The sequence below is a fragment of the Heloderma suspectum genome, chromosome 3 (assembly GCF_057233095.1).
Source record: "Heloderma suspectum isolate Gila_16-S chromosome 3, 16-S_ref, whole genome shotgun sequence".
Lineage (NCBI taxonomy): Eukaryota > Metazoa > Chordata > Lepidosauria > Squamata > Helodermatidae > Heloderma > Heloderma suspectum.
This window is the reverse complement of record NC_139460.1, coordinates 213,527,646-213,555,566: the sequence shown is the minus strand read 5'-3', so window position 1 is coordinate 213,555,566 and position 27,921 is coordinate 213,527,646. Positions and strand designations below refer to the sequence as shown.

At 43.9% G+C, this 27,921-nt stretch overlaps 2 protein-coding genes across 2 annotated transcripts in view; one reads left to right on the top strand and one right to left on the bottom strand.

The window, feature by feature from the left end:
* Positions 1-1,958, bottom strand: part of VSIR (V-set immunoregulatory receptor) — a 30,843-nt gene extending 28,885 nt beyond the window's left edge. The window contains exon 1 of the mRNA XM_084845516.1: positions 1,744-1,958. Within this exon, the coding sequence (XP_084701642.1) occupies positions 1,744-1,807 (64 nt within the window). The 5' untranslated portion in view covers positions 1,808-1,958. The remainder of the gene's footprint in view (positions 1-1,743) is intronic.
* An 8,408-nt stretch (positions 1,959-10,366) lies between these two features.
* On the top strand, positions 10,367-27,655 carry LOC146350727 (cadherin-23-like). The gene is made up of 8 exons (XM_084845645.1): positions 10,367-10,441; positions 13,437-13,658; positions 13,783-13,902; positions 15,923-16,103; positions 20,704-20,837; positions 21,597-21,806; positions 25,463-25,570; positions 26,809-27,655. Exons 1-8 carry the CDS (start codon positions 10,367-10,369, stop codon positions 27,010-27,012), a joined length of 1,254 nt encoding a protein of 417 aa, XP_084701771.1. The 3' UTR covers positions 27,013-27,655.
* The last annotated feature ends 266 nt before the right edge of the window (positions 27,656-27,921 follow it).

The following is a 27,921-nucleotide window of genomic DNA, read 5'->3' as shown; positions in this document are numbered from 1 at the left end:
ACCACAAGAGTCCCAATTACAAGCGCAAAAAAACACCAAAAACTTCTTCCTCTGTGTTCAGCAAGAAGCCCTCAAGGCATCATGCATGAGATATTGGCCTTGCAGCAAGGTTAGCTGAAGGTACCAGAGCACCAGCTGAAGGCCGAAATTTGGCCTCTGGCCAACTCTGGACTTCCTCAGCACAGAGCCAAATATCCATACAGCTATTAGAACTGAACAGCTTCGGAGCCAGAGTGACACCATGAAACAGATAAACAGGTGTGTGCGTGAGTACACATACATGCAGCTTAGCAAGTGTATTGCTTCACCGCATTTGTTGTTCAGTTGTTAAGTCATGTCTGACTCTTTGTGACCCCATGGACCATAGCACGCCAGGCCTTCCTGTCCTCCGCTCTCTCCCGGAGTGTGCTCGAGTTCATATTCATTGCATCAGTGATGCTATCTAGCCATCTCATCCTCTGCCGTCCCCTTCTCCTTTTGCCTTCCATCTTTCCAGCATCAGGATCTTTTCCAGGGAGTTTTCTCTTCGCATTAGGTGGCCAAAATATTTGAGCTTCAGCTTCAGTATCTGTCCTCACTGCTTCCATTTCTTCCCCTTCTATATGCCAGGAAGTGATGGGGCCAGATGCCATGATCGTAGTTTTTTTAATGTTGAGTTTCAAACCAGCTTTTGCACTCTCCTCTTTCACCCTCAACAAGAGGCTCTTTAGATCCTCTTCACTTTCTGCCATTAGGGTGGTATCGTCTGCATATCTGAGGTTGTTGATAATTCTCCCGGCAATCTTAATTCCGACCTGTGATTCATCCAGCCCGGCGTTTCTCATGATGTACTCTGCATATAAGTTAAATAAGCAGGGCGACAATATGCAGCTTTGTCGTACTCCTTTCCCAATTTTGAACCACTCAGTTGTTCCATGTCTGGTTCTTACTGTTGCTTCTTGACCCTCGTACAGGTTTCTCAGGAGACAGGTAAGGTGGTCTGGTACTCCCATCACTTTAAGAATTTGCCACAGTTTGTTGTGATCCACACAATCAAAGGCTTTAGCGTAGTCAATGAAGCAGAAATAGACGTTTTTCTGGAATTCTCTTGCTTTCTCCACGATCCAGCGAATGTTGGCGATTTGATCTCTAGTTCCTCTGCCTCTTCGAAACCCAACTAATGACAGCAAAGCCCGGCAGCTCTCTCTGGATTGCAAAGATGCTCTTTGGGGAACTCAAGCAAGCCCCTTCAACCTGTCCCAATGAAAAACTAAATTCACCTCAAGCCTGAGGGCAATTGTATTGGGAAAACCCCTCCAATGAGGCAAAGAAACTCTGCTTGTCCCCTTCGTGTAATTGGGGGGTGGAAAGAAAGAGCAAGGGTGCCTTTGGCTTCCATTTGGTTGGTAGCAAGGCGGGGGGGGGGTGTGTGTGCATCGTTTCAGGAAAACAAGTTTTCAACGAAGGCTGGAAACCTTTCCTCCAACCTCTCTCCCCACCTCACTTAACATCTTTTATTTGTGCGTTTGCTTCCTCAGCCTCTCTCTTCTGGCAGCCTCTTTGGGGACGGAGATGGAGTGCAGCTTGAGAAAGTAAAGGCTTACACACACAGAGACACACACACACACACACACACACACACCCGAATCCTTTTGCGCTGTTGCCATTGAGACAAAAAGAAAAGAAATGTTAATACTAGGACGGGAGGAGACGGGTTAGACCACAGCGAGAGAGAGAAGACGACGAGCCCAAGCCTGCCCTTACCTTCATGGGCAGCCAAGGAAAGCGCTACTTGCACCAGTAGCCACCACTTCCTGGAATGGTCCATCCCGACCCTGAGGGTGTGTGTGTGTGTGCGTGTGTGTATATATATACACACACACACACACCCCCTCCGGGCTTGTGGCGGGGAAGCAAATTTCCGGTGAATGGTGCAGCTCGTTTCGGCTGCTTCTGCGTGCCCGGCTCAGGGTGTCTCCGAAGACGCACGCGCGTGCGCGCGCGTGCGTCTTCGGAGACACCCTGAGCCGGGCACGCAGAAGCAGCCGAAACGAGCTGCACCATTCACCGGAAATTTGCTTCCCCGCCACAAGCCCGCAGGCAGGCAGGCAGGCAGGCAGAGCGACAAGCGAGCGCCCCCAGGAGGTCAGAGGCGAGACGCAGCCAGGCCTGTGACACGCGGAACAGGCTAGAAGGGACCCGCTGCCTGGGAACCGGGAGGGGTGCGCTCTCCTTGCCAGCATGTGCCCCCCGCACCACTCCTTTTAAAGAAAGGAAGCGGGTGGCTGAGAGTTGTTTGATACAGAGGGATTTTGCCCTTTGGCTACCGGAGATTTCATGGTTCGACAAGCTGGGGAATCCGCGGCACTGGTGCAGCTAAGAGTGCGACGCTACGCAAGTTTAGACAGAAAAAAAAAGCCCTACCAGTGCTTGGGGGATGCTGGCAGCAGTGTGACTTTCTCTCTCCGTAAACGTGCGTAGGATTGCGGCCTACTTGGCGGGGGGGGGGGTGCTTTAGAAGGCCACGTGTATTCCGTTGTGAAGCATACATTTCTCCCTCGCCCCCGCTCCCGTTGCCATCCCATGCGTTGCAACTGCTTCTGTTTTCCGTATATGTCAGAACAGCGCAACCACGAAACTGCTTGGCTGATTAAAAAGAATACTCTGAACAAGTCCAAGTTTTTTATTTGTGAACTCACTTAAATCACAGCACCCTCATGGCTACAGGAGTTTGCCCTCATTACCTGCTGTTGTCTGGGTGGGCACGTGCCCCCCGCCCTGGCCTGCTGGGCCCTGGACATTGGCCCCAAGGTGAAGCCCTAGATGCACCAGCCGCTTTCTGGCAGTGGTGCTGTCTGGGCAGGACTTCGGGGCAGAAGTTCACTTCACACACCCCTCAGCAGTGCTGGCTTCCACATTTTTTAAAAAAAGCAACCTCTACCCCTCCCCACCAAATCACATATACCAAGTTCAATACTTGATACAATATAAGGTGACAATATAATCTGAATTAACTAATAATACAAATCTAATATCCAATATATATTCCTACATAATATATAGTATAATAAGGGTGTAATCCTATTGGGATAGGTGGCCACCTCCAAACTCTGAGGCGACCGCCTATCCAGTGCAGGGCAGGAGAAGCGCAGAGGGGACTGTCCCCTTCGCGTTTTAGCCACCCTGCATTTGCGGCTAGACAGCCGATTTTGGCTGAGAGAAGGCGGAGCGGGGGAAGTGGCTGCTGGACAACAGACAGGCTGCGTCGTACCGGCATTTCCACCTTCCCCGCCCTGGACCACCCCCAGGAATGCCCCATTTTCGTCATTCTGAGCTGCCTGCGAGACAGCGCGGGAGCAGGGGAAAGGTTGGTTGTCAGGGAACCGACATATCCTATGGCTGTCTAGCTGCTGACTAGCAACCATAGGATTGCTCCCTTAGAAGGAAAAAGTAGAACAATTTATAGAAATCTATTCTCACACAGCAAACTCATTAAAACTGGACCACATTGCTTAAAAGTCATCTTCATTACCACCTAGTTCAAACATCAACAAAGAACATGTGTCAGCTATCCACAGTTGCAAATGAGGAGTAGTTTTGTCCTTTCACCGTCATATAATAATTCTCTTGGTTACTCCCCATGCTTGAAGAATTCATAACTCTTCATATAATGATAGATTCCATACCCTAGCTATAGAACCTAAGGGCATTTCTACACCACCCTAAAATCCTGCATTTAAAATGGGCTTTCTGCTTCCATTTTAAATGCAGGATCACCACTGACTCCATTTACACATACTTTCTTTCCCCCCTCCCCTTCCCCCCTCCTTCTCCCCATAGCTGAGTCTTCCATTATCTTCCATTGATCTTGCTTCTTTTTTTTTTGCCGCTTTAACTCTTTTCACGGAGGAAACTGAAGCGGAACACAATGGGGCAATTTGATAGCTCATTATCTGAGATCTATTTAAAAACAGAACAAAGGGCATTTAGTGCAGGGGGGTCACAACAGGGTCACAGCAGGGTCACAGCGTCATGTAAATTGCCTGCAAACTTCTGTGAAGGATAAAATCACAGGATACTTTCCAAGTATTTCAGCTTTGTAACCCCCTGTACAACCTGCCACCTCCAGTTCTCCCTTTCCCTATAATAAACATTTATCCAACTCCCAAGTTGGTGTGATTCCTTCTGGTAACCTCAGTGCTAATTTCAGTGCCTCTTGGCCAGGGAGGGTGGCTACTGGGTGTTTCTTGGGGACTTGAGGCCAGGTTTGGCCTGTGCTACCTTGCAGAAGATTTGGGATTAGTTCCAGAACTCCTTTGCAAAGACACTCATCCAGACATTGGATGAAGCAGACAAGGAACTTCTCACAGAAGGGGAGAGGAACTTAGTACATCACCACAACATTACCTTCACTCGGTTTCCCCATGAAACCATGAAGAGGTGGATACCTGTATACTACTGCATCTAGTACATGCCAGAGAACAAAGTACTCATACATACTGTTGACACTGATGTGGTGCTGTCTGTAATGGTGGCACAAACGCTTCATGCTGCTGCTGATCTATGGTTGGCTTTTAGATGGGTGAAAAGTTTCCATTGCCTGGTCGCTTGTGAAATATCTGCCTGCCTTGGGCCTGAGCAATCATGGATTCTTCCAGTGCTTCATGCACCTACAGGATGTAATAATGTGTCATCATTTACTGGCTATGGAAAGGTAATGGCCTGGTCCACACTGATTTCTTTGCCAGAGCTTACTGAGGCATGGCTAAGAATGACATGCGCCCCATGTAACATTCCAGAAGAAACTATTTGTACCACTGGGAGGTTCATCACACTGCTCTATAACTGGATAAGCACCTGTACTGACGTGGTCAAGGGCAGAACGAAGCTTGCTTCCAAAGAAAATATCTGTCCAAAAATTCCATGAACACCAGTTGCTCTTGAGCAGCATGTGAAGAGGGCAGTCTACCAGGGTGGTCATGTCTGGGGCCAGACATTGCTTCCAAGGTTGTCCTTCCTTCCCCAACAAGCTGGAGCAGGATTCAGATGGATAATGGGCTATATGGGCCCCACTAGACAACACTACCCACAATTTGCCAGCCTCACTATGGGCTCCTCTCTTTTGGCTGCATAAAGGGATGCTGAAAGTGCAGCCAATGCAAAAAAAGGCTATCCTTTTCACTGCACTGTGCTCTTGTGAGGGAGAAGGCTCCTGCAATTAAGATTGATCTCTGGTTTAGTACAGATCTTTGTTGAATTAAAAACTAGTATCCTGTTGTAACAACATATGTCCACATTTCTGATCGATTTCTATGAACCTGTGCAGTATGATAAGTGCTAAGGCAAACAAATAAAATGTGTATGCATGTACACATATTATGTCAAAACAAAACCTAAAATTTACAGTAGTATGATTGTTCAAAGCTATCCTGGCGTTTTTAATAATTTTATGAACTGTGGTCATTTCACCTTGTTCCACTGAGTGTATATCACATAGAATCATAGAATAGTAGGGTTGGAAGAGGCCTATAAGACCATCGAGTCCAGCCCCCTGCTCAACGCAGGAATTCAAGTCAGAGCATCCCTGACAGGTGGCTGTCCAGCCTCGTCTTGAACGCCTCCAGTGTGGGAGAGCCCACCACCTCCCTAGGGAATTGGTTCCATTGTCGTATTGCTCTAACAGTCAGGAAGTTTTTCCTGATGTTCAACTAGAAACATTTCAGTCAGGTGTGCATGCACACAAATCAGCAATACCACATGCCCCGGTATCTGAAAATAATGCATATGTGTTAGTCCATAAACAGTATGGATTTGGTGCTTTTATGAAAAAGTACACAACCTTTAGATGGGTCACTGTGTGTTATACCATGCTTAATTGGATGCACATGTGCAATATCACATGCCCCAGTATCTGGAAATGATCAATATGTATTAGTCCACAAATGGTGTACATCTGGTGCTTTTATGAAAAAGTGCACAACTGATTTGCTATGATGCTGCACTAATTCCATTTCATTTGTTATTATTAGTAATAATTAAATTTGTTAGTTTCATTACTATTAATTATTATCATGTTTAAATACGCAATAATGCTTCCTTTAGTATGCACTATTGTAACAGCCCCTATGTGGGGCTGCCCTTATGCGTAGTCTGGAAACTAGTGCAGAATGCAGTGGCTAGATTATTGTGGGATACGTCTAACCATTGCCGTATGACACCATTGTTGAAAGAACTGCAATGGCTGCCAATTTGATATCTGGTCAAGATGAAGATTTTAGTATTGACCTATAAGGGCCTAAACAACTTGGGACTGAGATACCTGAGACAACACATTCTCCCTTGTAGACCTGCCTGGCCATTGTGATCATCCTCAGAGGCCATCCTGGTTGTGCCATATCCTAGAGATGTCCAGGGGGCAACAATGAGAAAGAGGACCTTTTCTGTGGTGATGCCCACTCTCTGGAATACCCTCCTGCCAAAATAAAACATGCACCAACTCTGCTGCAGTTCAGGCTCATGTTGAAGACTGTTTTATTTCCCCCAGCTGTTCATGATTGGTAATAGCTGTCAATTTGATTTGTTTCTTGCATGTTTTCTGGTGGCCACTGGTTATGTTTTAGTTATACTGTATATTTATATTTTTATATTAGGGTTTTAATGTTGTACGCTGCCTGGGCATGTACAATATACAATATACACCTGACAGATGTTATAGAAATTTTTTAAAGTAAAGTAGGTAAATAAAATAAATACCATACATGTAATTACGTGCACATATGTACTGAACATTTAATTTCATGCATGCCTTAGACGTTTACATCATTTTTGCATCCCCCTGAATTACACGCTTTCATAGAATCATAGAATAGTAGGGTTGGAAGGGGCCTCCAAGGCCATCGAGTCCAACCCCCTGCTTAATGCAGGAATCCAAATCAGAGCACCCCTAACAGATGGCTGTCCAGCCTCGTCTTGAACGCCTCCAGTGTGGGAGAGCCCACCACCTCCCTAGGTAATTGGTTCCATTGTCGTATTGCTCTAACAGTCAGGACATTTTTCCTGATGTTTAGCCGGAATCTGGCTTCCTGTAACTTGAGCCTATTATTCTGTGTCCTGCACTCCGGGATGATTGAGAAGAGATCCTGGCCTTCCTCTCTGTGACAGCCTTTCAAGTACTTGAAGAGCACTATCATATCTCCCCTCAGTTCTTTCAGTCTCTCTTCATAGGGCTTTGTTTCCAGTCCCCTGATTATCTTTGTTGCCCTCCTCTGAATCCTCTCCAGTTTGTCTGCATCCTTCTTAAAGTGTGGTGCCCAGAACTGGACACAGTACTCCAGATGAGGCCTAACCAGTGCTGAGTAGAGGGGAACTAGTACTTCCTGGGATTTAGAAGCTATGCTTCTATTAATGCAGCCCAAAAGAGCATTTGCCTTTTTTGCAGCCACATCACATTGTTGGCTCATATTCAGCTTGTGATCGACAACAATTCCAAGATCCTTCTCGCTTGTAGTGTGGTTGAGCCACGTATCCCCCATCTTGTAACTGTGCATTTGGTTTCTTTTTCCTAGGTGCAGAACTTGGCATTTATCCCTATTAAATGTCATTCTGTTGTTTTCTGCCCAGCGCTCCAGTCTATCAAGATCACTTTGAATTTTGTTTCTGTCTTCCAGGGTATTAGCTATCCCATCCAATTTTGTGTCATCTGCAAATTTGATCAGCATTCCCTGCACCTCCTCCTCCAAGTCATTAATAAAAATGTTGAAGAGCACTGGGCCCAGGACTGAGCCCTGCAGTACCCCACTTGTTACCTCTCCCCAGTTTGAGAAGATCCCATTGAGAAGCACTCTTTGAGTCCGATTCTGTAGCCAACTGTGGATCCACTGGATTGTTGTTTCATCTAGCCCACTTTGAGCTAGTTTGCTCATCAGGATATCATGGGGCACTTTGTCGAAAGCTTTGCTGAAGTCGAGGTATATGATGTCTACAGCATTCCCACGGTCCACAAGGGAGGTTACTTGATCAAAAAATGAGATCAGATTCGTCTGGCAGGATTTGTTCTTGACAAATCCATGTTGGCTTCAAGTTATCACTGCATTGTTTTCAAGGTGCTTACAGACTGATTGCTTTATCATCTGCTCCAGGAGTTTCCCAGGGATTGATGTCAGACTGATTGGTCTGTAGTTCCCAGGTTCCTCCTTTTTACCCTAATTGAAGATAGGGACAACATTAGCCCTCCTCCAGTCATCTGGCACTTCACCCATTCTCCATGATTTCTCAAAGAGAATAGACAGCAGTTCTGAGAGTTCTTCTGCCGGTTCCTTTATGACTCTAGGATGCACTTCATCTGGCCCTGGAGATTTGAACTCATTCAAAGTAATTAGGTGTTCCTTGACCATATGCCTATCAATCTCAAGCTGCAATCCTGCCCCTTCAGCCTGTACTTTGCCTTTGCCAGGGGACTCATAGACCCTCTTTTGGGAGAAGACTGAGCCAAAGTAGGAATTGAGCACCTCTGCCTTTTCTTTGTCATCTGTTATCATTTTGCCATCCTTATTTAACAGCTGAACAGCCACTTCTTTCCTCTGTCTTTTACTATGCATGTAGCTGAAGAAAGCCTTTTTGTTGCTTTTAGCATCCCTCGCTAACCTCGGCTCGTTCTCAGCTTTACCTTCCTGACGCCATCCCTGCAATACTGTGCTACCTGCCTGTACTCTTCCTTTGTTGCTTGGCCTTCTTTCCACTTCCTATATGTGTCCCTTTTTGTTTTCAGGTCATCTCTAAGCTTTTTGTGAAGCCACATTGGCTTCTTCTGTTGTCTTCCACCTTTTCTTCTTCTTGTTGGAATTGTTTGTGATTGTGCCTTGAGAATTTCCTTTGTTAAAAGCTCCCACCCATCGTGGACTCCTTTTCTCCTTAGAGTCGCTTGCCATGGGACCTTACTTATAATTCTTCTGAGTTTATTAAAATCATCTTTCCTAAAATCCAGGTTAAGTGTTTGACTACACTCGGCTTTTGCTTCCCTTAGAACCAAGAACTCAAGTCCAACCACTCAAGACACAACATGGTCGCTTTCCCCCAGAGTTCCTGTAACTGCTACTTTATCCTCTTTCATTAATAAACAAAGCTAAAATGGCTAAATTATGCTCTTGGAGTTCTTGAATTGAGAGCATGGCTTGTCTATGGTTTCATGAGTGGGCATCCCCATTTTAAAATGCCTCCTTCTCCCCAGTGCAAAAGTTGTGGACAGAAACCTTCCTTGGTGTAAGCTGAATGTACCCTGAAGATTTAGGTTAGGGATGGATTAACCAACCTTGATTCATAAGTGTAGAAATATACAAACATATTGTTTTTTCTACATAGATTTGATATAGCCTATACTGATCCTGGGGGTGGAGCCAATAAAATTTGTGTCCTGTTTTCTGGGGGCTCTATGAGGCTGTTCACACAACATGCTAACTCACACTCAGTGGTTGAGTGTGGGTTGTTTTGAACTGTGGGTTGTTTGTTGAACCGTGGGCTATCGTGTCGTCTGAATGCAGCATGTTTTCAGCGGACTGGGTTATCATGTTGTCAGAATGCAGCTAGGGTGCTTGTTAACCATACAGTGTGGCTTGTTAACCACCTTGAACAACCCAACAACAAACCATGGGTTTTCAAGGTGGCTTGTTTGAGAAAATAAGCCACACTGCATGGTTAACAAGCCACCCTGGCTGCATTCAGACAACATGATAACCCGTGGTTCAATAAACAACCCACAGTTCAAAACAACCCACACTTAACCACTGAGTGAGGGTTAACATGTTATGTGAACAGCCCTATGGCTATCATAGTATCCTAAATAAAAAGATGTATTTGTTACCAGAAGTGAATGGTTTCTTGGGTCTTTGCTGCTCTCTACTCAGTGGTGCAACCAGTGCTGGACCTTGGCGCCAAATTCCAGGGCCCCATAGCCCTGGGGGGCCCAAATGACCACCCAGACAGTGGCAGTTGTTGAGAGCAGCAGAAGCAAACTCTACTTTATTCCTGCAGGCATTATGGTGCTATGATTTATGTGAGTTTAAAATGCAAAACGGCACGTGCTCAGATTATTCTTATTTTTATCAGGGTTGGCAAACAGTTTTGTTGTTTGAACATATCAAGAATGTCAAAGTGGTGGTAAAGCATAGAATTGCAGTTGAGGGGCAAAGAGAAATATTAGCTGTTGTGCTTCACAACTGACACAGGGAAATCGAAAGGAGCCGCCCCTAAGACCATAACATCCAGGGTCTAAAATTACCTATCTGCACCACTACTTCTACCTCACTATAAAAGTATGCAGGGTTTAATTTTGTTTCCATCAGGTAAAATGGAAAGGCAGATGGACCAAAGGAGCTATTTTCTGAGAGTTACTATGCTTTCTTACAGGGATGGAGAAATGAAATGTAGAAGCAACTTTGTTTTGTTTTCCTGGCACTTCGGAACTGATGTGAGCACAACACCCACATGCACCATCTGCTTTGATTTCTGGTCTGTCTGAGGTGGCAAACAACTGGGAAATGTGGGCTGTACAGTCCACAGGCAGGAGCGGCAGGAGCAGTGATGTGGGCATATCAGAATGAATCCCCACCCCCCAGGGGTACTGCACAAGTGTGTCCATGCATGGTGGTGGGAGATTGCCTTGCAGTGGTTTTGGCAATCAACTGAAGTTGCAGTGGTTTCTGCGGAATTTGGCTTTTTGCCCTCTTGACCTTGTTTAAAAAATGCCCTTTGATTCCAGCAAACCAATATTAAAGCAACCAGATAAAATAGTGTTTCCTAAGGTGGTTTCAGCATTGAATGCAGGAGAACAAAGACCAAAAAAGGAGTACAAAGGGAAAGGAGGTGAAACCAAACAGAGGTTTGCAAGAGACAGTCAACAAGGATGTCTCTTGTGTGGCCAGATAGCACTTCAACCACAGGATGTTGCACAAATGCTTTGCCATGCACTATGTTATACAATTTCCAGAGACTTTCTCTAGGAAGTGTTGCAGAAACAGTGAGTGCCTGGCCAATTAAAGAGATTAGGTGGGTTGATATGATAGATGGGAAACAGAAGGCGCATTCCTAAATGCATTGGTACATACACTGGGCTTTGTGGCCCGATATTCAAATTACTACATAGACGTGTAGCATTTGAAGAATGCAGCCCAGTGTTGATTTGTGGAGACCACCACCTGTTCTGCTGGTAGAGAAGGGAGGTTGGTTGGTTGATATCCATGAACAGACCATCTGATTTGGAACAGTCACCAGTGCCTGACCTGAAAGAGGGCTTGTGTCCCTTTAATGATGTCGTGTCAATCAGTGCTCTGGATTTAATCAGAACAGGAGCACTGGGAGAAGGGATGTTTAACATTTTCCCTGATCTGACTGCCCGCATGCACATGCATGTATGCGCATGCGCGCACGCACACACACCCCGCCAGCCACTATTAGCCCCACAGAGGAAAATAATAACAGCAACAACACAGCTGTACATGTATTTTCAGCATAGCCACTTCAGAACATATTTAGGCTGGGAACCAGTGTGGTTAAAAAACCCTTCCCTAGCAACACTTGCTCTGATCAAATTTGGAGCCCCCTGTATTTGTTTTAAAATTAAAATAAAAACTTACGAGATTGAGAGCATCTCTACACCAGCCTAAAATCCCACAGTTAAAACGGGGCTTTCTGTTTCCATTTTAAATGCAGGATCACAACGGACTCCCTTTACACGTGCTTCCTTTCCCCCCTCCTTCTCCCCTTATCTGAGTCTGCTATATGTTTCATTGGTCTAGCTCCTCTTCTTGTGGCTTTTATTTTTTTGTGGAGAGAACTAAAGCGGAACACAAGTGGGGTAATTTGATACCTCATTATCTCCAATCTATGTTAAAATGGAATAAAGGTCATTTAGCGCAGGGAGACGCCCTGGAGGTTAATGGCGTCATCTAAAGGGCCTGGAAACTTCAGTGAGTGAGCAGTCTCAACAGCAAGATAAAAGCTCTGTGTGAAGAAGCCTTGAATCACAGATTTCCCTTATCACGGGTAGTCCCGCCGCCACTCAGCCTTCTTCCGTGGGGAATGTTTGTGCTCTCCCCCACATAAAAATAAGAAATAATGTTTTTCTGCAAAGCAAACTCTTCCTTAAGCAGAAGCTCTGTGCTCTGTAACTGCTAGGGTAGCTGGCCTGTCAGAAAGGTCTCCCCGTTTGCTCTTCAGACTGTGAAGGAGGTACCCTTACTGTAGTCTTCCATGTGCTCATCAAGGTTCTGCTCAAGTGTCGTTATACATTTCGCCCGTATTTATTAGCTTTGTGTTTTCTCCATGTAGTGCATACAGTTTTAATGCAGGCAGTGGCCTCAGAAATAGGGATGCCTGATGTTTCTTTGCATCCTTTCTTCAAGTAGCAATAGAAGTTAGAGCCTCTGTCCTTTGAACAGTTATACAGAAGGGAGAGTTGTGTCAGCCTCAGTAATGCACAATGCTTTGCTGGCCACAATCTGTTCTTCTTCAATACCTACTTAAGAAACAGACATCCTGTTTTTTGTTATGTTTGGTCAGCGTATCCTCACGTCACGTAACATGGGTTAGGTTGGATCCAGATTTACACTGGATCAAGTTGACTTCCCTGCACCCTCCTTCCTACTGCAGCCCCTCCAGCGCCCTGAAAATGCTACTCAGAGAGTAGAAAACTCTCTTGAATGAGATGAGCTCTAGTAGCATGGCTTCTAGAACAACTTCGGTGGATGTCTACTTGTCTAGTTACCCTGGCTAGGAGAAGATGGGAAAAATTAACCCTGTGATATGTTTGTTGCCACATACTTTGGGTTGTAAGGGACAGTCCATACTTCAGAATGCCACAGTTCCATGGTGTCCCTTAATTCTGGTAGCTTGCACTAATCTTGAAATACAAAGTAGGCAGCGTAACATACGTTGTGCCACTTTCTACTGAATATTGTATTCATGTGGTGGAAGAGACTTCAAGCTTACAAAAGTTTGGCATAGTTAAAAGCATTTCCTTACATGTGTCGTGTTGCTCAGCGGCACTGCCAATGAAATGTCGACGATGGCTAATAATGCTTACTTCCTTGATACTCCTGATCCATTCCATGCTCATGTCTCTTGGATGACATCAACTATCTATGGCAAAACCTTAAACTGGATGTCTTTGTTACCCTATATGAGCAACATCACATAGAAGCACTCTGATATTTAAACAAATTCCAAGTAGGCTTACACCTAACATGTCTTATTTGAGAAATTAATTGTCATTCTTTTATTATCCATGAATTTTAATTTCATAAGCATTATACGGTAACATAAGCAGCCCCGAGGAGCTTACAAACTAACTGACATTTGAGCTATATGTTCACATGTGAAGACTGAAATGCATGATTCTTGTCTCGTCCCTTATTCCCCCCACCTCCCATGCACATGATTCTAAATGTATCAGTGTTTGTCCACAGGCTACTACTACAGTGTATGTAACTATCCTGGATGAGAATGACAATGCTCCAGTATTCCGGCTGCATCTGTATGAAGTCACACTGGATGAGGGCCCAGGCACACTCAATGCCATCCTTATCACCATCAATGCAGTAGACCTTGATGAAGGTCCAAACGGCACAATTACATATGCCATCACAGAGGGGAACATCATGGGCACCTTTCATATAAACAGCACTACGGTTAGTACATGATCACATCACTGTTTCACTTTGCACTACCACACTGTGCCCCACATCCCAAGTTCCCTTGACAACTACCCTCAATCATTGCTGAAAATGAACAGTTTTTGGTCTCTCATTTTAGGGACAAATCCGCACAGTGAAGGAGTTGGACTATGAAATCAGCCATGGCCGTTACACACTGATAGTCACTGCCACAGACCAGTGTCCAATCCCTTCCCGCCGTCTCACATCCACCACAACGGTATGTATGTATCTCTTCTGGGAAAGAGCATGGATAAGCAAGCACCTCTCCAAAAGTACTTCTGACTGCTACTTGCTACAGCCATATCCCTCCATGTTTTAAAACAAGCATATGATAACAAAATTAATGCTTTCCTTTAACGTGTTCTTGCTCTCCCACCAAAAATTTTCTTATATATTCTGCAATTGCCACTGCGTTAATAAAAGCCATTCAAAAATAGCTACTGTCCGTGGTTCTCAAAATGGAAAGAAATTCCATGGACAGTTTCCAGGGGAAGAACATGCCTTTGTCTGATTTGTCCTCTGGATATATCTTCATTTGGCAAGGATGAGGGAACATCAGTGCAGTATGGTAAATTGTGCAGCCTGATCTTTGTATTGATTAAACACTGTGGGTGGGGGAGTCAATAGGCGTAACAACCCTATTTCCTGAAAGACTTTTTCCCTTCCTTTTCCAAATTAATCTAATGGGGCCATGTGGCAGGTCTTTCCTTTTTCTTCATGGAATCTGCTTGATCTTACACTCACGGCAATTGCTGCCCAGCCCCATTATTTTTGTTCCCATGTACTTAAGACTGGTTTATGCATTACGGCATATTTAAATGCATGCATATTTAAAATTACTCCATGTGGCAGCTGTTCATGTGTGATTCCTCATGAAAAGTGCATGTGTTTCACCACAGCACTGCAAATCCCCCACCCCACCCCGGCTTGCAGTAGCATGCTGAAAGTGACATCTGATGAACAGGGGCCATAGCTCAACTGGCCGCACACACTTGCCCTGTTATCTGAAAATGATGGCTATGTGTTAATCCAAAAATAGTGTACATTTGGTGCTTTACTGAAAAAGTGCATAGTCGGTTCGCTTTGATGCTGCACTGATTGGGATCTATTTTATTTATTTTTAGTTAGTAATAATTATTAAAATTATTTGTTGATATCATTATTATTACTTATGGTTTAAACACACCATAAAGTTTCCTTTAGTGTATAATATATGTGTAATTACATGCACATATGTGCTATACATGTAATTATAGCATTTTGAAGACATGTTCTTGGAATTACACACTTTCATTAATAAGCAAAAATAAAATGGTTAAATTATGCTCTTGAAGGGAGATCATGGCCAAATGTGCCTGTTCCACTTGCCGTTACGGACTTATAATTTACTAGGCGGTTTGCCGCTTGTGGTTTCCAGCGGGGGCACCTCCCCTTTTCAAAACACACACACACACACCCCGCCTGGTACCGCTGTTTGGGACAGAAGCCTTCCTTGGTATAAGCTGACTGTACCCTGAATGTTTGGTTTGGAGTGGATTAACCAATCTTGATATATAAGCACACAGATTTAATCCCCGCATCTCCATGTAGGGCATGCAAGAACCCTGGAGAGCTGCTGTCAGTCAGTGTGGACAATACTGGACTAAATGGACGAATGGTCTGACTCGGCATAAGGCAGCTTCCTATTGCATACAGTCGCCATTAAACGTAACGCAGCAGCCATTACGCTGGAGACAGAGATCGAGTTTTGGCTTTCTTACTCTCTGTTGTGCACTCTTTGACTCCATACTGCAGTCTTCTGCAACCCTGCGTCCCTTCTTCCCTTTAGTCTGCTATCAGAGCAGCATGATGGTGATAGTCTGGGTGCATGCGCAGAAGCGTATCTTGGACTCTGCACAGACTAGATTAGTAAGTCATGAGGGCAGCTTTTGTAGTTGTAGTTGTTCCTGTCTCCTTTGTCATTGGTTTCTGCAGGTCGAAAGCCAAGAAGCTTTTGCTTATTGCTGCAAACAAAAACACTTCTTAGAAAAGTACTGGCATAAGTGAAATAAATAAAAAATACCAACACTCTGCTAGCAGTTGTGTGAAGGATGGCTACAGTTTCTTGATAACAGGTTTGACAGTGTTTGCTCAGTGTTTTAGATGCCCCAAATTGACACTTACAGAGACAAAACTGATCTGAGAACTGTCCTTTAAGCATTTTAGAACTCTTTTGTGCATTTTTGTATTACTCTCAGGTGTTAGTGAACTTGAACGATATCAATGACAATCAGCCAACGTTCCCACGTTCTTATGAAGGGCCCTTTGACATCACAGAAGGACAGCCAGGTCCAAGGGTGTGGACTTTCCTGGCCCATGATGGGGATTCGGGGCCCAGTGGACAAGTAGAGTACAACATTATCACAGGGGATCCCCTTGGTAAGTGGCAGAAGAGAAAGGGCATGACAAGTCTGTGTTTGCAATTCCCCATTCATCCAGAAAATGCGTTCACCATACATATGTGCACACTGTGGGAGGGAATAATCGTCCCACGGTTCATAGCATAAGCCAAAGAGTCAGTATTCTATTCCTGCTTCATCTCTCTACTTCCCTAAGCAAATAGCCATTCTTACTAAACCTGTTTCCTTACATCTGATAGAAAGACAGTTTCCTCTGTCTAACTGAGTAAGGTTCTTTTTTTACCCCAGTTCTTCATTTTGGGACCTCCATTTGAACCCTAGAGATCTCTGTTCATATTCCATTTTTATCACTGATTGTCTGGGTAGACTTGGGCAAGTCACTATCCATCTGCCTCAGTAAAATGGATTTGTAAAGTGGATGTCCTAGGCCACCTTCACACATTGTTCTTTTAGTAGGATCGTTCTTCTTAAATCATTGGTTTTTGCGGGAGCTTTAAATGACGATGCTGCTCTCCTGCTGCTATCTCACAACTTCCCCTCCTCTTCCCACATTATCTGAGAATGGAGAAAACTCGGCATTTCCTGTGCTTGCAACTGAAGTAGCCATTTTCCCCCTGTGTATTTCCCCTTTAGCACTTTGCCCCGCTTTGTGTGGGCATGTGCTCAGGGGTGTTACAGGCGGTGTTGAATAACATCGTCATGACAACAAAGTGGTGGGAGGGTAAGGGCAAGTCACTGACCACACTTCCAGTGACTGTTTCTGACTCTCTCCCATTCCACTACAGGCGCTTGAACTGTAAAGTGGTTAACCATCCCAAATGCTTCTTCGAGATCCCTCTGAACACAGCAATTCTTACTTCTGAGTAAACGAATTGGCTGTAAGGCTTTTCTTTCCTGGGAGTAACTGCCATTGAAATTTGTGTGTCTTGCTTCTGAGTAGGCATGCATAGGAGTGCGCTGTAAATCTACAATGTCTTAAGGTCTCCCATCCCCTTCAGTGCATTTACTTGGAACTTCCCCCTCCCATTGACTTCACTGACTGCTTCTTCTCCCTTTTGTTCACCAGTTTGATGGGCTTTTTCATACAGCCATTGAATGGACTTGCACTCATGCCTGTGAAAATATCCGTACGATTGGGAAGCCAGCCAGCCAGCCACTATCTCTTCTCCTAGCCCACTTTACAGGGCCATTGGGAAGCCAGAATAAGGGGGAAGAGCAACAACAGCATGGGGGGGGGGAGCCAGCCACTATCTCTTCTCCTAGCCCACCTTACTCAGTAGTGCAAGCAATGTGCTGCATTTAATTCCTTCACACACTGACATATTTAGCAGAGAAAGGCTAGCAGCACCAGCAACCTTGGGGTAAGCCACTGAGAAGACTCTCTCCCTTGCCACAAGGTCGGAGGAAAGAGGGGGGCAGAGGACCAGCTCCCATAGCCTGCTATCCCAGTCACTAGAAGTGCTTCTGACTGCCCGCCTGCTGTGGAGGAGTGGAGGGATGGGGAGGAGCCATCAATCATGTTACAGGAACCAACGATCAGGGGAGGGGAGGGGGCATGGGGCCAGCAGCCCCGTTTTGTCCTAATTTTTCCATGCAGCTCCGCCTAGCCATGAAAAGGTACAAAGCAGAGGGAAGCACTATGAGAGATGCCTTTATGCAGGGCCAGTGTAAATCCTGGAAAGAATCCGAAATCAAAAGGACCAGTTTGTGGTGGGATAAAATGCCAGGTATGAAGAGAGCCCTAATGTCTTACCTCACTGTGTTGTGAGGACAAATGAGAAAGCACTTTGCACTTCAGAAATGGTATCAAAATGATTAACAGTAATTACAATAAGTAATAACATTGCTGTGAATATCCTGTGTTGCCTGAGCTACTTCTTGATGTTTGATCCCCCATTATAATGACAGTAATAATAATTTGTGCTTTTCAGTATGCCTTTTAGTAGGCCCTTAAAATTGTGACAGAAGAAACTCAGGTTTTCTTTTAGTTTAACCAGATTTTACATCAAGTTAGGCAATAAAAGCCTTTGTGAAAGACTCAATATATATATATTTTTTTTTGCAGGGGGTGGTGGTATCAGGACAGCTTTTCTGTTAGATTTAGGGACTAACCTTTCTCGTGCAGGTCAAGCAACTCACTTTCAAATCACAGTGCCAAACATGTAGTACAAATACAAAGAAGCTGATTATTTTTATATAACAAACTTTCAGGGAAAGGGAAAGGGTGTGGGGGAAAAAAAAAACAGAAATAAATGTCTTAGGATAGTGAATGGGTGATTTCAAAAACATCTTTTCAGGGGCCTCTTTCTGAGAAGCTGGAGTGTCTACATCAGGAAATCCTGTTACAATCAGCATCCACCATGAGAGGAAACATTGCAAACCTGTTGTACTTGCCCTACCATAAGATGCTTGAGGTTTTGCACGTTCATCCCACGAACGAAAAATAAAAAAATAAAAAAATGGGAGGCCACCCATTTTCAAGCTAAAGGAACCTTTTGCAAACATATCAAGTGATTAGATTTGAGGAAGATTAGGTCTGTCATTTGAGAGATGATGTATCTTCATTTTGAAAGATGATGTATCCAAGTTCCTCAGGCTTTCTAGTGTACTTTCAATACTTCTGTAATTGAAACAGCTCACATTTTAACATTTATGTGTACTTATACTCCACCCCTGTCCCAAAGGCCTGGGACAGATAATAATTTAAAATAAGAAAACGTCCCATTACAACACAATTCAATTGGATCAAAATATTGTTAAGATCATTTAGCACTCTGCTGGTTTATCTCTGACCCCCCTAGAGACAGCCAAAGCAAATAGGTTTTGCAACACTTCCAAAAGATGCCTTTGTTTGGACATTTAGTGAGCCCCTGGAGGAGGGGAGGAAGTTCCATAACTAGGGATAACATAGCCTAGGAGCAAATTGAATTTACAGGTGTAAAGCCAGCTCAGGTTAGCGACAGTCATCTGAACTGCAGTCCTCTAAGGGCCAAACTAAATGAAATGAAGATCATCACATTCCCTGATGGGTTTAAAAAACAAACAAAAGCAGTCGTGATCAGGGCTGCAGTGCTATGGAGGATGGGCCATTTCCCTCATGCCATTTTCCTGATACAAACTGCCCTCCTCTGACTCTTATTTGCCCCACTGGGGAAAGCATATGGATACCCATATGTTTCCCCATCAGGGCACATTGTAGTTTGGGGGTGTTAGATCAGGAAAGCATTGTGGAGAAGGCATTAACATCACCCCCTTTCCCCAGTACTGCAGCCTCAGTCCAATTGGGCTCCTCTCCCACTTTGTGGCTGCCTTTTTTTTTTTAGGGGATATTGGTAGGTATAATTATGGATCTCCCATATATCATTTAGTTTGGCCCTAAGATACATCTTTGGAAGAAATAAACCAAAATGTGATATTTATGTGCAAAGATTGTCAAATATTTGCATATTTGCTAGATGAAAAGTCTAGATTGTCAAATATTTGCATATTTGCTAGATGAAAGCATTGTAGCAGCTTTACAATAGCAAGTGAATATTTTGACAGCAAGGGCATTTAAAATATTATTTAAATAATAAAAATGAAGGGGAGGGGGAGCAGAAAGAAAATGAAGTGTAAGAGAACTGGCTTGGTTTTCATATGAACAGTCAATATTCAGTCTGCTTTCATTTTCAGTTCTTGTTTAGCTAAGTGCACAAACAATTTTCAGCCGAATCTCTGCCACACCCAGGCACGCACTACCAGAACCCAGAGGCCTTCTAGAGGCAGTTTCAGAGTGCTGGGGTTTTTTCCACAACATAACAAGAAAAGCTAAAGCATTTTGTGCTTTTTAGTTTATTTTGAAAAGTGACTTGAGAGCACAGTAGAAGTTTGAGAACGGATGCATGGTGTGGAGAAAGTTCATAAAGAGAAATGGGCCTTCCTCTCTCATAATAGTGGCGGGGAGCTTCCAGATGGGGGGCTCCTGGCAACGATGTGCTATAAGAGAACCCAACACTGGTGCTAGTGGTATAATTGCACCCACAAGATTTCTGACCTCCTGCCTAGAACCTGTGGCTTCATAGGATACTGGTACAGGATGTATAAACAACAACTTGCAGACAAATTCCTCTTCAGAGGTTAGGGCAGGGGTACAGTACCTGAGGCCTTGGGATGAAATCTGAACCCTCTGGGGTTTTCCAAATGGCTGTGCCCCTTCCCCCAGCCCACCCCCTTTCCCCGAATCACTGATTGTTTGGTAGCTTCCCGGCCTTTGTGCAGTTTTCCCCCCATTCTAAAAGGTTGAAATGCCTCTCCAAAGGCTTAGTTACTGACAGTAGGAACTTTACACTAAAATAAGCTGGTATTTTTGGCCCGGCCCACCACTGGAATGTGGCCCCAAGAGCTTCTGCAAAATGGAATTTACCCCTCAGAGGTTCTGCACCCCTGATTTAGGGGGACTATGCCCATCCATTCCCAATGTATGTTCTCATCTTTCTACAGTAGCATGTGTCCCCTGGAAAAGGAGGGATAAGGGCATGAAGCTCGCGAGTGCTTCTGCCAACGTGCTTTGTGCTGGCAAACGTCCTTTCAAACCATATTCCATGTTGCTTCTCTTGAGCATGTCTGTGTCTGCCTTGCAGGAGAATTTGTGATCTCTCCTGTGGAAGGGGAGCTACGTGTGCGGAAGGATGCTGAGCTTGATCGAGAAAACATCGCTTTCTATAACCTCACCATTGCTGCCAAGGACAGAGGGGTGCCATCTCTCAGCTCCACTGTAAGTCTTTGTGGTTTGGGCGCAAAACTGCAGAGGTGAGGCTCTGAAACCTCCATGAGGGAGAAGTGAATTGTCCAGGGGTGAAGAAACTGAGTTGCACGTGGTTGAGGGTAGAGATGTCAGAGGAATCCGTCTGTGGGGTGGAGTTTGCTGAGCTTCAGCAGCTCGGTCCCCTGGACTTCGTCTTGCTTCCCAGTGAGCTGGCCCAATTCCATCTGCATTGAGTCAGGCCATTTCATGGATTTTCCTTCCCCTCCCCCGTCAATAGAAAGTTGTACAAATTGCATGAGCAATTTGCATAATTGGTGCAAATTCCAGCCGTAACTCGCTTAATTTGTGCAAATTCCAGCCATAAGTTCCATAATTTTGCACAAATTGCACCTCCAGTTAACTGTGAATTACAGCTAGAATTTGCACAAAGCAAGCAAATTATGGCCAGAATTTGTGCAACTTTCTGTTGATGAGGAAAAAAATGCAAAAAGTTCCCGGATATCGGGAAATCCCACAGCTCTTCTCACAAATGCAAGCCAGGCCAGGTGGGCGGCAGGGATCCGTTGGGCCCCCAGAGGGCTGTATTTTCAAAGGATGGACATCCCTGGTTGAAGGAAAACATAGGTAGTTCTTGTCTCTATGAAGCCATATGGAAAATGCATGGAGAATTAGACTGACTTAGAAGAATCCAGTGGGTGAGCATTCTTTGTCATAATGGTCTCAGGCATGTTTCCCACTCTCCTCATCTGCCTCCTGTCTGTGTTTCAGGTCATGGTGGGAGTGCGTGTTCTCGACATTAATGATAATGACCCTGTTCTCCTGAACCTGCCGATGAATCTCACTCTCAGTGAACATGCACCCATCTCCAGCTTTGTCACTCGCATTTTTGCCAATGATGCTGACAGTGGCAGGAATGCTCTTTTAACCTTCAGCATCACAGCAGGGAATATAGAAAATGTTTTTTACATCAACGGCACCGTAAGTCTGTAAACCTCTTTTTTTTACCTGCAGAGATACACATAAAGCTTCCTGCCCCACACATTCTGGCACAAATATGAATGATGTAGAGGCCTTTCTTCACTGTCACAATGACTGGATTTAAGCACACATTGTTTGTATTCTTTTTATTTTTATTAAAATTTGTATACCCTACATTCAGCTAACAATATAAAATAAGTTAAAACACTGTCATAACCATTTTACAAACAGTTTGACAACAATAAATACAAAAAAATCAGCCATAAAACACTAAAACAGTAGAGGAAATAAGATAATGCAAACTACCATCAAAAATAACTTAACCACAGCAATTAAGACCACCTCAAAAGGGGAACAACTATTTATGGCCTGAAAGCCTTCCTAAAAAGTTCCTCCTGTCCTCTGGTCTTCAATCTTCCATTTTACGGCAAGGTTCTTGAGAGGGTGGTAGCTTTTGAGCTCCAGGCAATCTTGGGAAGAAAATGATTATTTGGATCAGTTTCAGTCTGGATTCCATCCAGGTTTGGGGACAGAAACAGCGTTGGTAGCTCAAGTGGATGACAATCACCAGGGACTGGATGGTGGGAGTGCAGTCCTCTGGATTCTGCTGGATTCTCAGCAGCTTTTTTGCACAATTGATCATAATATCTTTCTGTATTTATTATCTGGTTTGGGATTCAACCTTATCTGGATGGCCAATCACAGAATGTTGTTTCTTCTCTTCTATGGCCTTGGCCTTTTGGGGTGCCTCAGGATTCAATCTTATCTTCCATGCTTTTCTACATCTGTATGAAGCCGCTCTAATTACATAGGTTACAAATTCATTTCTGGGCTGATTTTAAAATGCAGGTTATTACCTTTGAAGCCTTAAATAGTTTGGGGCCAAGTTACACAGAGGACCACCTTTACCCAGATAGTCCTGCCCATATGCTTAGGAAATTGTCAGAGGCTCCGCTCAGGAGCCCACTGGTTAGAAAAGCTGGATTGGTGAGTACAAGGAGCAAGGCTTTCTCAGTGATGGCCCCTCAATAGTGGAACTCCCTGCTGCTTTTACCTTTGGTACAGGCTGTTAAGAAGGGTTTAAAATGTATTTGCTTAAACTGGCCTTTCTGGAGTAGGTAGTTATTATGTGTATTCTCAACAGCCTTAAACTTGTCCTCAGTTTCTATAGTGCTGTTTTAGTATATTTCTACGTGCTTGTGTCCACCCTGTTTATTGTTTGTAAGCCACTTTGTAAGGATGTGTATCTCTGAAAAGCAGGATATAAATGTATCAAATGAATGAAAGAAATAAAAAATGAATGAATGAAAAAGAACATTTTGATCATCCTAGGGAAGGCAATTAGAGAGAGGGCTTGGGGCAGTGTTCCAGAGCCTGGGTACCGCCACTGAAAAGATCCATTCCCTGGCTCCAACTAGGTGTATTTCTGGGGACTTTGGAATGAACAGGAGAGCCCCTTACCATGACCACAATAGGCAGGCAGATTCATAGGGTAGGCTGTGATTCTTCCAATATTCTGGTCCCGAAATATAAAGGGCTTTAAAGGTCATAACACAGGAGCATAGGAAGCGGGCTTATACTATGTCAGAGCATTGGTCCATCTAGCCCAGTATTGTCGACAGTGACTGGCAACAGCTCCCCAGGGTTTCAGGCAGGATTTTTCCTAGCCCTATTGAATGCAGGGACTTTACTTGTTTGATTATTTGGACATTTATCCCACCCAAATGGAAAAAATAAAGTGTATAACTAGTATATAGCAGCATATCTTCAGACTGTTGTGATGGCAGCTGTACTTGCTATTCTCTTTCTCTCTCTCTCTCTCTCTCTCTCTCTCTCTCTTATAAAATTTCTATGCACTATGTAAGGATTAAAGGATAAAATATACCCTGACCACAAGCTCACAATCTAATAAGCACAATACCAAAAGAAAAGGGGATGGGGAGAGAAAAGGAAACAGGATGCTCTTCTTTGGAGGCAAGGGGTGCAGCCTCCCAGTGGCCTTAGGTCCCTAGCTCATGGCAGAGGCCAGAGTGTGCTTCCCTTCATCTCTGTGGCCCCTGAACTACATGCAAACTAAAGCAGACATTCACACTTCAGAGTGATTTGGATTTCAAATGTATCCTTTAATGTAGAGTGCACCCATTGTAATTTTTTTAACCTAATTTTATTAGACACCTGAGCTTTTCTGCAAACAGCTGAGGACCTACAAAGTTACTGGGGACTCAGGAGCCCGTTGTGCCTGGAAACAAGCTTCTAGTTTGCACTCAGAAGTGAAGGACAGTTTTGAAATCTGGTTTCACTTCTTTTTCTTCATTCTCAGAGCCCAGATCCTCAAGTCATAACCATGTTTGGGCTGGCCTTATGCTCACTTGACTCAATGTGCCTTTCCTGCAAAAGGCCTCTCTTGAGCAAGATTACAAGAGTGCAGACTTTATTCTAGTGTCATAGCATCCAGGTGGTAGACTGAGATGGGATTCATAAAGCAACAAATCTTACCTGCCAAACAGCAAGCTGTTCTAGGTAGATAGATGAACCTCTTAAAGTGATACCACTCCAACTCCACTACATTATCCCCACATATTCACATGAAGGATTTGAGCAAAGAAGATCAGGTTTCTCAGTACTATAACTAGTAATGTTATGCCTAAGGGGAAGGTCCCAATTCTATGCCCCTCTTTGCTTGGAAGCAGTACCACAATGATTTAAGATCAGTTATAGACCGTTGAGACTATCTCAATCCCTGATGCACTTGGGAGTGAGATTTGTTGACACACAATTCCCATGGCATTTTCTCTCAGAAGCATGCAGGCTTAGTCTGTTGCAGTTGCTTCACAAGCTGTGGACCAGTAAGTCTTCTGGAGCTACTTCAGGTGCTAGGGGCTGTGGTATCAGTCCTGCTCATAGTCCCATGGAGATCCCATGTTTGCCTCCTCCATCTCGACACTCCATCAGCTAGCCCAGATTGCAAAGTATAAGGTCATCTATAGTGTCATGCCTCTTGTGTCCCAAAGAAGGGGAATTCCCATAACATTGATTCACCAGGTAAGACAAAATCTCCCTTTCCCAGAGATTTAGCCTGCTTCTGGTTGGAAATAGTTGTGCAAAGAACCTGCTGGCAGCTGTTGACCAATGTCACATGTCTCTGATTTTCTTCTTTTCCGTTACCAGCATTCAGTGTCTGAATGTGCTTTACAGTGTTAGGCTACAGGTACAGGGTCAATGAGAAGCTGCAGTGGACTCACTGTATGTGACCTGTTGCCTTCAACTAAACCTCTAAGTGAGTGGAAACCTGGTTATTCATCCACTACTTTGCAAACATGTCTAACTATCCCAAATTAAAAACATGACTGAATCTAACATTGTTTTAATGACAGTCAATATATTACATGATTTGCAGCCATGTTGTGCCACTCTCCAGTTTGTGACATGGGGAGGATCTGCTATTACTCAGCCTAATTCAATAGTGAGTATTATCACTGCCTGAACAGTTAGCCCAAGAACATGGTTTCTGATTTAGGAATGCAATATGGTCCTCAATGCTCAATCTTAATCTGCCTAATGTTTACCCATCACAGAAATCTGGCACTGTGAAGCAAACAAAACAGTGTAATTCCTTTGATTTCCCCCCCTTTCTCTTTTTTCTTTCTCATCACCAGACTGGCATTGTGTATATAAACCGCCCATTGGATAGGGAGCGGGTGTCAGAATATAGGCTGACAGTGACAGTGAAGGACAACCCAGAAAATGCACGCAATGCAAGACGGGTAATTATACACAGTACCATGTTTTCCCAGGTTGATTTTAATGAAAGCATTTCATGTGATACTGCTCTTACAAACAAACAAACAAAGAAACAAACAAAGGCACATGACTTAAGCCCTAACTTTGCCATCTATCAGAGAATCCAGGCTAAGGCTTTCAAGGCCAGAGTGAAAGTGTTTGTAGTAGCTCTACAGCTCTTCACTCAAATTTTCCTTTTCATTATAGGTCCTTCATTTATCACGCACTTCCCCTCAGACTTCCCTAATAACCATAGGCTTGTAATGTTTTGATCGCACCTGCTGGCACATGAGATAGCACAAATAACACTGTAATACAACGATACAGATAGGCCTAAAAACAAAATAAAAGAGATATTTTCTGATACAGTCGTTCAGATCGCTAACCTTCTCAGACCAGTGTTAACTCAGTAACAAACAATACTAAACTTGTTATAGCACAGTAGATGGAGTCATTGTCTCCAGAAATATCTGTAGAGGATCTGCTCAATGCCTGTGCTGGCTCCCTGTGTTCTCTTTCAGTGCTGCTTTAACTTATAAAGTCCTAAAATGCTTGTCCATTATGGGTCTCATTGCAATCTCTGAGAACAACCAAAAGTACAATCATAACAATACCATATGGCCCAGTTTGCACATCACAATAACCCACATGTTTTAAAATTGTGCGTTATTCTGAATGAGGTGACGTGCTGGTGTATGCTGCCCGGTTGCTCCTGCTGCAAGGGGGAGTGACTAAACAAGCCACCCCTGATTTGTTTAGTGTGACATGTAAACTATAAATTCTGGAAGGTCCATGGTTCGTTTAGCTGTTCCCACATGCAGCAGGGGTGATCAGCATGCACAAGCACATGGCCTTGTTCAAGATAACCCACAATTAAAAAAAATGTGGCTTATTGTGACGTGCTAACCAGGCCTATATGTATCAACAGCATAAGCTTAAAGAGAGGCCCATGTCTCAACCCCTTTTCAGAAGAGTTGTGTGACCTACCTGTTTGAACTATTTCTGGGGTTCAAGGTTATGTCAGTATAGCATAGGAAAGTTTTTGTTACCCACCCCAAGCTTTCAGGATTGGGCAGGCTGTACATCTAAACCAAAAATGAAACATCTGAGAAGACCACTATGTAGTCTTTAATGATGATTGTGAGAAGAACTCCTGCAAGAGGCATTTCAGGTTCTTTTTTAATAATTCTCTCCTTTTTCCTTTGTGTTCACACAACTTCAGGATTTTGACTTGTTGGTGATTTCAGTAGCAGATGAAAATGATAACCACCCCCTTTTCACTCAGAGTTCCTACCATGCTGAAGTGATAGAGAACTCCCTGCCAGGTGGGTGTTTGCCTCAACTTGTTAGAATCTCAGGATTTGCAGAAGGTCTTTTTGTCCAGCCCAGCTCTCCTATTGTTAATGGGGGAAAAAAAATTTCTTAAAGAAAGTGCTATTTTAAGACTAGTGCAACAACTAATGTATTTACAAAGGGGGGGGGGAGCTGTTCCATGTTGTTCTGGTTTAGGGCGTCGACTGGATGTGCCTGATCTCGGAAGCTAAGCAGGGTCAGTACTTGGATGGGAGACTCAGGCTTCCTGCATTGAGCAGGGGGTTGGACTCGATGGTCTTGTAGGCCCCTTCCAACCCTATGATTCTGTGATCTCAGTTTCTGAAAGTGGTTATCTTTTCTCCTACTGCAATGCCACTTGGCAAGCACTTGTCTCTTTATTAACCACACAGATATATTTTCAAATATGGTCAGCAGTATATAAATTTATTAAATAAAAAATAATAAAATAAATATTTTCCTCCACAGTCACTTTCTCAGAAAAAGAGGAGCTGTTTCAAAAGCAGAGATGAAAGAAGGAAAGGGGGGGGGGGAATCCTCTGATATTACTGTAAATGAGCAAAACCAGCCCTGGCCTGGAAGGAGCAGCTCACAGAAACTAAGGCTGTCAGTATGCCAGATATAATGGAGGTCAAATAAGTTACATTACACAAGTCACAGAAAATCTCGAGCAGCTGCTGTATCAAACAACAACAGAAGATGTCTTTATTAAAATTGAGAAATGCTACATGGTACATTTAAAATAGCATAAGCATAGAAAAGGGAGGATTTGTCTAGAATACGTCTGGATTTTTTAAGCAGTTTTCAACTACAGAAAGCTTCATTAAAAACTTCCTGTATTGTTTAATACAACTGCTTAGTTTTCTGTGACTACTAAAATGCCCAAAGTTCTCTTCTAAAACTGCAGAATCACTTTATTGATTTTATGCAACCAACAGTTTAGGATAACAATTATAAGTTTTAAGGTTGTAGAGTATGACTTGTTCCAAGTCCCCTGTTTGAA